This window comes from Oncorhynchus kisutch, linkage group LG10, assembly GCF_002021735.2.
Source record: "Oncorhynchus kisutch isolate 150728-3 linkage group LG10, Okis_V2, whole genome shotgun sequence".
Taxonomy (NCBI): Eukaryota; Metazoa; Chordata; class Actinopteri; order Salmoniformes; family Salmonidae; genus Oncorhynchus; species Oncorhynchus kisutch.
The window spans coordinates 28,195,680-28,205,679 of NC_034183.2; the positions used below are offsets into that span (position 1 = coordinate 28,195,680).

Sequence of the window (10,000 nt, forward strand, 5' to 3'; positions counted from 1 at the left end):
GTCCCCAAGAGACACCCAGTGAGTCCAGCTCTGTGTGCCTGTGTGCCCTTTGGTGCTATGGTGTTGCCTGTGCATATCCTGTGCCGTGGCTTTGGCTCTGTGCTGTGCTGTGCTGTGGCTTTGTGGGAGTGTGGGTGGAGTCGCTGTGTATGTGAATTAGAGTGGGTGGAATTTCCTCTTTGCTTGGTGCTGGTTGCATGCAGTGTGGTGGCAGGGGTGTGTGTGCATTGCATGCAGTGTGGTGGCAGGGGTGTGTGTGCATTGCATGCAGTGTGGTGGCAGGGGTGTGTGTGCATTGCATGCAGTGTGGTGGCAGGGGTGTGTGTGCATTGCATGCAGTGTGGTGCCTTGGTGATGCATGGCTGGCGGTGGTCTGCTGGTGAACGAACAAACATGCATGGACTGACAATACTAGAACGAAGAGATTGGTAAGAGGGAGAGAGAGTGTATGTATGTGCATGTGCACACCTGTATGTGTGTGGTGTGTGTGTGTGGGTGTGTGGGTGTGCGTCATTCCAGTTGACCTTGACCGTTGTCAGGATGCACCATAACTCTCCGTCTCCTTTATGATCTTATTAAACATGGTAGTTAAACATCTCTCTGTTTCATCAGCTAATAACTCCATCCTCATAACCTCATAGCTATTCTGCGCCTGCTACTCCATCTCTGACACCTGTCTAAAAACCAAAGATCCTAACGGTAGGGAGGGGGCCTCGTTGTCAAAATCTGCCCTGCTCACTGTTCCCCCTGTACTTCCACTGGGCTCTCCTAGCTCACACTGCAGAACACACACATTGTGTAGTCGTAGTCAGACGGTGTGATTGTGGCAGTCAGTTCTGTCCTGTGTTCCTGTATTATCCCAGCAGTGCTAAGAGGCTTATAGTATGTATACTAGTGAGATCCCACAGCCCTACTGCTCTCCTTTACCACCACACAACACTGAGACTTAATGGCTTTTATCTGTGCTTACCAGGCCTGTGTGTATCTGTAGGGGTTGTAATACTGTACTATAGCCAGTAGGGCACCTCTGTCTAAACCTCCACTGTTATTTAGACTGTCGCCTCTGTCTAAACCTCCACTGTTATTTAGACTGTCACCTCTGTCTAAACCTCCACTGTTATTTAGACTGTCGCCTCTGTCTAAACCTCCACTGTTATTTAGACTGTCACCTTCTGTCTAAACCTCCACTGTTATTTAGACTGTCACCTCTGTCTAAACCTCCACTGTTATTTAGACTGTCACCTCTGTCTAAACCTCCACTGTTATTTAGACTGTCGCCTCTGTCTAAACCTCCACTGTTATTTAGACTGTCGCCTCTGTCTAAACCTCCACTGTTATTTAGACTGTCGCCTCTGTCTAAACCTCCACTGTTATTTAGACTGTCGCCTCTGTCTAAACCTCCACTGTTATTTAGACTGTCAACTCTGTCTAAACCTCCACTGTTATTTAGACTGTCGCCTCTGTCTAAACCTCCATTGTTATTTAGACTGTCACCTCTGTCTAAACCTCCACTGTTATTTAGACTGTCGCCTCTGTCTAAACCTCCACTGTTATTTAGACTGTCGCCTCTGTCTAAACCTCCACTGTTATTTAGACTGTCGCCTCTGTCTAAACCTCCACTGTTATTTAGACTGTCGCCTCTGTCTAAACCTTCACTGTTATTTAGACTGTCAACTCTGTCTAAACCTTATGCTCCACTGTTACAGTATTTAGACTGTCACCTTCTGTCTAAACCTCCACTGTTATTTAGACTGTCACCTCTGTCTAAACCTCCACTGTTATTTAGACTGTCACCTCTGTCTAAACCTCCACTGTTATTTAGACTGTCAACTCTGTCTAAACCTTATGCTCCACTGTTACAGTATTTAGACTGTCCCCTCTGTCTAAACCTCCACTGTTATTTAGACTGTCACCTCTGTCTAAACCTCCACTGTTATTTAGACTGTCAACTCTGTCTAAACCTTATGCTCCACTGTTACAGTATTTAGACTGTCACCTTCTGTCTAAACCTCCACTGTTATTTAGACTGTCACCTCTGTCTAAACCTCCACTGTTATTTAGACTGTCACCTCTGTCTAAACCTTATGCTCCACTGTTATTTAGACTGTCACATCTGTCTAAACCTCCACTGTTATTTAGACTGTCACCTCTGTCTAAACCTCCACTGTTATTTAGACTGTCACCTTCTGTCTAAACCTCCACTGTTATTTAGACTGTCACCTCTGTCTAAACCTCCACTGTTATTTAGACTGTCACCTCTGTCTAAACCTCCACTGTTATTTAGACTGTCACATCTGTCTAAACCTCCACTGTTATTTAGACTGTCACCTCTGTCTAAACCTCCACTGTTATTTAGACTGTCACCTTCTGTCTAAACCTCCACTGTTATTTAGACTGTTACCTTCTGTCTAAACCTCCACTCTTATTTAGACTGTCACCTTCTGTCTAAACCTCCACTCTTATTTAGACTGTCACCTTCTGTCTAAACCTCCACTGTTATTTAGACTGTCACCTTCTGTCTAAACCTCCACTGTTATTTAGACTGTCACCTTCTGTCTAAACCTCCACTGTTATTTAGACTGTCACCTCTGTCTAAACCCCCACTGTTATTTAGGCTGTCACCTTCTGTCTAAACCTTATGCTCCAATGTTATTTAGACTGTCACCTTCTGTCTAAACCTCCACTCTTATTTAGACTGTCACCTTCTGTCTAAACCTCCACTGTTATTTAGACTGTCACCTTCTGTCTAAACCTCCACTGTTATTTAGACTGTCACCTTCTGTCTAAACCTCCACTGTTATTTAGACTGTCACCTTCTGTCTAAACCTCCACTGTTATTTAGACTGTCACCTCTGTCTAAACCCCCACTGTTATTTAGGCTGTCACCTTCTGTCTAAACCTTATGCTCCAATGTTATTTAGACTGTCACCTTCTGTCTAAACCTCCACTGTTATTTAGACTGTCACCTTCTGTCTAAATCTCCACTGTTATTTAGACTGTCACCTCTGTCTAAACCCCCACTGTTATTTAGGCTGTCACCTTCTGTCTAAACCTTATGCTCCAATGTTATTTAGACTGTCACCTTCTGTCTAAACCTCCACTGTTATTTAGACTGTCACCTTCTGTCTAAACCTCCAATGTTATTTAGACTGTCACCTTCTGTCTAAACCTCCACTGTTATTTAGACTGTCACCTCTGTCTAAATCTCCACTGTTATTTAGACTGTCACCTCTGTCCAAACCTCCACTGTTATTTAGACTGTCACCTCTGTCTAAACCTCCACTGTTATTTAGACTGTCACCTCTGTCTAAACCTCCACTGTTATTTAGACTGTCACCTCTGTCTAAGCCTCCACTGTTATTTAGACTGTCACCTCTGTCTAAACCTCCACTGTTATTTAGACTGTCACCTTCTGTCTAAACCTCCACTGTTATTTAGACTGTCACCTCTGTCTAAACCTCCACTGTTATTTAGACTGTCACCTCTGTCTAAACCTCCACTGTTATTTAGACTGTCACCTCTGTCTAAACCTTATGCTCCACTGTTATTTAGACTGTCACCTCTGTCTAAGCCTCCACTGTTATTTAGACTGTCACCTCTGTCTAAACCTTATGCTCCACTGTTATTTAGACTGTCACCTTCTGTCTAAACCTCCACTGTTATTTAGACTGTCACCTCTGTCTAAACCTCCACTGTTATTTAGACTGTCACCTCTGTCTAAACCCCCACTGTTATTTAGACTGTCACCTCTGTCTAAACCTCCACTGTTATTTAGACTGTCACCTCTGTCTAAGCCTCCACTGTTATTTAGACTGTCACCTCTGTCTAAACCTCCACTGTTATTTAGACTGTCACCTCTGTCTAAACCTTATGCTCCACTGTTATTTAGACTGTCACCTCTGTCTAAGCCTCCACTGTTATTTAGACTGTCACCTCTGTCTAAACCTTATGCTCCACTGTTATTTAGACTGTCACCTTCTGTCTAAACCTCCACTGTTATTTAGACTGTCACCTCTGTCTAAACCTCCACTGTTATTTAGACTGTCACCTCTGTCTAAACCCCCACTGTTATTTAGACTGTCACCTCTGTCTAAACCTCCACTGTTATTTAGACTGTCACCTCTGTCTAAGCCTCCACTGTTATTTAGACTGTCACCTCTGTCTAAACCTCCACTGTTATTTAGACTGTCACCTCTGTCTAAACCTCCACTGTTATTTAGACTGTCACCTCTGTCTAAGCCTCCACTGTTATTTAGACTGTCACCTCTGTCTAAACCTTATGCTCCACTGTTATTTGGACTGTCACCTTCTGTCTCTCAATGCTATTAACCAATAATGAACCAATAACAAACACACACACACACACACACACACACACACACACACACACACACACACACACACACACACACACACAAGAAGGCACGCACATACAAACACACACACACACACACGCATGCACGCACAAACACACACTCACACACAAACACACAAAGGCACGCACATACAAACACATGCGCGCACGTACGCACGAATACACACACACACACAAAGGCACACACATACAAACGCGAACACACTCACACATATACACACACATGTAAACACACACACACATGACTACTTTAATCTCCGGAGTCCTTGACCCTGTGTGAGTTTACACAGTCTGTTGGTTTAACATGGATCATTCCCTGGCCCTGACCCAAAAGAGGTCAGCCTATTGTCATCTGGCAATGAAGCACAAGTGGGATAGTGTGTGTGTGTCCATGCATGCATTGTTTGTGTGTGTATTCGGTCTAGTGTGGTGTGTGTGTGTATTCGGTCTAGTGTGGTGTGTGTGTGTGTGTGTGTGCATGTGTGTGTGTGTTCAGCGAGACAGCAGGGGATCAGGGAGGTGGGCGTTAATTAAGGGGGCTGCGTTAATCGTATGCAAACACATGCCCATGCTAATTACTGTTTCCTTGGAGACCGCTAATTGATAGGTGGTTGTCGCAGTGATGAGGAGCAAGGGATGGGCAGAGAGAGCGAGATGGAGGAAAGAGAGCAGGAATCGGATGTGATGAGCTCTGTGTGTGTGTGTGTGTGTGTGTGTGTGTGTGTGTGTGTGTGTGTGTGTGTGTGTGTGTGTGTGTGTGTGTGTGTGTGTGTGTGTGTGTGTGTGTGTGTGTGCGCGCGAACAGTAAAGGTACCTACATGTAATGCTCCATCCCTCCACCTCAACTCACCCTGTCTCCATATGTCTGTTTCTGTTTGAGTGTGTGATACATCATTTCTGTGTCTGTGTTTCTATCTCATCCCGGCATCCTCCATCTCATTTGACTGTGCAGAATGCTCAAAATGGTCACCACCAACAACAACAACAGCCACAACAACAGCCACAACAACGGTCTCTGATAGATCTCATGGATATGGACAGTGTATGGACTCCACAGGTAAGGTGCATTATGAAGGACTAGCCTTCTCAACTCTATAGTCTTCATGTACAACTATATGGATGATAGTGGAAATAAATCTACCCACACTAACTGAAAGTAATCCCATACAGAACCAGTCAAAAGTTTGGACACACCTACTCACCAAAAAAGTGTTAAACAAATCAAAGTATATTTTACATTTGAGATTCTTCAAAGGTGCCACCCTTTGCCTTGATGACAGCTTTGCACACTCTTGGCATTCTCTCAACCAGTGTCACCTGGAATGCTTTTCCAACCGTCTCGATGGAGTTCCCACATATGCTAAGCACTTGTTGGCTGCTTTTTCTTCACTCTGCAGTCCAACTCATCCCAAACCATCTCGATTGGGTTGAGGTTGGGTGATTGTGGATGTCAGGTCATCTGATGCAGCACTCCATCACTTGACTTCTTGATCAAATAGCCCTTACACAGACTGGATGTGTGTTGGGTCATTGTCTGTTGAAAAACAAATTATGGTCCCACTAAGCACAAACCAGATGGGATGGCGCATCACTGCAGAATGCTGAGGTAGCCATGCTGGTTAAGTGTGCCTTGAATTCTAAATAAATCACTGACAGTGTCCCCAGCAAAGCACCCTCACACCACCTCCTCCATGCTTCATGTTGGGAACCACACATGTGGAGATCATCCGTTCACCTACTCTGCATCTCACAAAGACACAGCGGTTGGAACCAAAAATCTCAAATTTGGACTCAGACCAAAGGACAGACTTCCACCGGTCTAATGTCCATTGCTCGTGTTTCTTGGCTCAAGCAAGTCTCTTCTTGTTATTCATGTCCTTTAGTAGTGGTTTCTTTGTGGCATTTCGACAATGAAGGCCTGATTCACGTAGTCTCCTCTAAACAGTTGATGTTGAGATGTGTCTTTTTCTTGAACTCTGTGAAGCGTTTATTTGGGCTGCAATTTCTGAGGCTAGTAACTCTAGTGAACTTATCCTCTGCAGCAGAGGTAACTGGGTCTTCCTTTCCTGTGGAGGTGTGAGGACAGACGCTGGGAGACGAGAAGCAAGTACAGGGAGTTTATTTTATTAATAACAGAAATGAAACAAAACATGGACAGCGTCTGGACGAGGGAAACAGAACGACATTAATGCTGACATGGGGATTAAACTGAGGAATAGACAGATAAAGAGGAGGCAATCAATAAAGTGATGGAATCCAGGTGAGTCCAATGAAGCGCTGATGCGCGTAACGATGGTGACAGGTGTGCGTAATGATGGGCAGGTTCTGTATACCACCCTACCTTGTCACAGCACAACTGATTGGCTCAAACGCATTAAGAAAGAAAGAAATTCCACAAATGTACTTTTAACAAGGCACAACTGTTAATTGAAATGTATTCCAGGTGAAGCTGGTTGGGAGAATGCCAAGAGTGTGCAAAGCTGTCATCAAGGCAAAGGGTGGCTACTTTGAAAAATCTCAAATATAAAATATATTTTGATTTGTTTAACACTTTTGGTTAGTACATGATTCGATATGTGTTATTTCATAGTTCGCTATTATTCTACTCCTTACAGCTCATTAATAACACAGAGGATATCCTCAGCTCAGTACTCCTCACAGCTCATTAATAACACACAGGATATACTCAGCTCAGTATTCAGACTAAAATGTCAGTAAGTTCAGGGTTGAAAGAAAGACAGGGTAATGCATCTCCCTCGTACTGTGAGTGTTGTCTTTCTATCAGTAACAGTATGTACATATCTCCTCCTCTCTCACTAACAGCAGAAATACAGCATTTAGCCGTATGGCTAGAAACGACACGCTCTTTGTGATCCATTATCTGATAGATAGAACACACACACTATAAGCTTTAGAATATAATAAGAGTGCCATGGTCTGTGTGACCTATCAGTTTAACTTGTGGAGCCAGAAAGCAGATATTCTAAGAAGCGTCTGTGCAGACATGATCCCCAGAGCCCTGAACAGCAGAATGCTGGAGATAGATCTAGCTCTATATATATGGCTCTGATTGGCCGTATCTCTGATTTATGCTAATCTCTGACCATGTAAAGCTTCACATCTTTAACAACTAAAAATAGTATCCTTTTTTCTCTGGGCTCCACAGGGCTAAATACCGTATTAATGCTAGAAAGAATGTGATGAGTGATGTTAGAGAGAAATGTAATGGGAAAGAGACATATATAGAAAGATATGAAATGGAGAGAGACATATATAGAGAAATATGGAATGGAGAGAGACATATATAGAGAGATATGAAATGGAAAGAGACATATAGAGAGATATGGAATGTAGAGAGACATATATAGAGAGATATGAAATGTAGAGAGACATATATAGAGAGATATGGAATGTAGAGAGACATATATAGAGAGATATGAAATGGAAAGAGACATATATATATATATAGAGATATGAAATGTAGAGAGACATGTATAGAGAGATATGAAATGGAAAGAGACATATATATAGAGATATGAAATGTAGAGAGACATATATAGAGAGATATGAAATGGAAAGAGACATATATAGAGATATGAAATGTAGAGAGACATGTATAGAGATATGAAATGTAGAGAGACATATATAGAGATATGAAATGTAGAGAGACATATATAGAGATATGAAATGTAGAGAGACATATAAAGAGATATGAAATGTAGAGAGACATGTATAGAGATATGGAATGGAAAGAGACATGTATAGAGATATGAAATGGAAAGATACATATAATAGAGATATGAAATGTAGAGAGACATGTATAGAGATATGAAATGTAGAGACATGTATAGAGATATGAAATGTAGAGAGACATGTATAGAGAGATATGGAATGGAGAGAGACATATATAGAGATATGAAATGTAGAGAGACATATATAGAGATATGAAATGTAGAGAGACATGTATAGAGAGATTGAAGTTAAGGGACAAGAGATACTGTGGATCAGGGTAACTTGGATCAGGTAGGTACTGTATGTTGCCTCCACCAATCATATCACTCCATTCATTCATGATATCATCACCCTGTGGTGCAGTTTGATGACGTCACTGTGGCCGCCAGAGGTAGGTACCAGGTCGCGTCTGGCATGTTGTGTGTTCTGTATTTTTGTGACGCGTGTTGTACGTGTGTTGGGACATGCAACACTGACTTTTCTATTGTAGCTTGACGTCTGACAGGTGTGAACTCTCTTTCTGATTGGCAGAATATCAACCAATTAGAGCTCTTTGGAGACATCTCCACACTCCCGGACATCTACTCCCCCTCGGTGAGTACACCCCCCCCCCCCCCCCCCTCGCTCACTCCGACATCTGATCAGGGCGTAGTTAGACCACTGTTTTGTGTGTGTGTGTCTGTTTAGCTCCCCGGAGGGTGGAAAGTAGTTTTCACCTGTTCCGCCCCATTCTCCTCTCTTCCCTCAGACCCCTGCCTCTCCAGCCAACACCCTGGACCCCTCTCTGGGCCTGCAGCCCACAACCGAACTCTTCACCCCCTTCAACCCTGCCTCCGTACCCTCAGGTAAGAACGCTCCCCTCTCTTCTCCTCTCTTCTTCTCTCCTCTCCCTTCCTCTTCCCTCTCTCCTCCTCTCTTCTTCTGTCCTCTCCCTTCCTCTCCTCTCTTCTCCTCTCTTCTTCTCTCCTCTCCCTTCCTCTTCCCTCTCTCCTCCTCTCTTCTTCTGTCCTCTGCCTTCCTCTCCTCTCTTCTCCTCTCTTCTTCTGTCCTCTCCCTTCCTCTCCTCTCTTCTCCTCTCTTCTTCTGTCCTCTCCCTTCCTCTCCTCTCTTCTCCTCTCTTCTTCTCTCCTCTCCCTTCCTCTCCTCTCTTCTCCTCTCTTCTTCTGTCCTCTCCCTTCTTCTCCTCTCTTCTCCTCTCTTCTTCTCTCCTCTCTTTTCCTCTCTTCTTCTCTCCTCTCCCTTCCTCTCTCCTCTCTCCTCTCTCCTCTCTTCTCCTCTTTTCTTCTCTCCTCTCCCTTCCTCTCCCCTCTCTTCTCCTCTCTTCTTCTTTCCTCTCCCTTCCTCTACACTCTCTTCTCCTCTCTTATTCTCTCCTCTCCCTCTCTTCTCCTCTCTTCTTCTCTCCTCTCCCTTCCTCTCTCATCTCTTCTCCTCTCTTCTTCTCACCTCTCCCTTCCTCTCCCCTCTCTTCTTCTGTCCTCTCCCTTCCTCTTCCCTCTCTTCTCCTCTCTTCTTCTCTCCTCTCCCTTCCTCTCCCCTCTCTTCTCCTCCCTTCTTCTCTCCTCTCCCTTCCTCTCTCCTCTCTTCTCCTCTCTTCTTCTCTTCTCTCCTCTCCCTTCCTCTCCCCTCTCTTCTCCTCTCTTCTTCTCTCCTCTCCCTTCCTCTCTCCTCTCTTCTCCTCTCTTCTTCTCTTCTCTCCTCTCCCTTCCTCTTCCCTCTCTCCTCCTCTCTTCTTCTGTCCTCTCCCTTCCTCTCCTCTCTTCTCCTCTCTTCTTCTCTCCTCTCCCTTCCTCTTCCCTCTCTCCTCCTCTCTTCTTCTGTCCTCTGCCTTCCTCTCCTCTCTTCTCCTCTCTTCTTCTGTCCTCTCCCTTCCTCTCCTCTCTTCTCCTCTCT

At 44.2% G+C, this 10,000-nt stretch overlaps 1 protein-coding gene across 1 annotated transcript in view; it reads left to right on the forward strand.

Moving 5' to 3' along the window:
* Window positions 1–10,000, forward strand: part of dab1a (DAB adaptor protein 1a) — a 44,103-nt gene that overhangs the window by 25,925 nt on the left and 8,178 nt on the right. The window contains exons 6-9 of the mRNA XM_031834961.1: window positions 2–18; window positions 5,328–5,432; window positions 8,639–8,701; window positions 8,856–8,952. Of these exons, the coding sequence (XP_031690821.1) occupies window positions 2–18; window positions 5,328–5,432; window positions 8,639–8,701; window positions 8,856–8,952 (282 nt within the window). The remainder of the gene's footprint in view (window position 1; window positions 19–5,327; window positions 5,433–8,638; window positions 8,702–8,855; window positions 8,953–10,000) is intronic.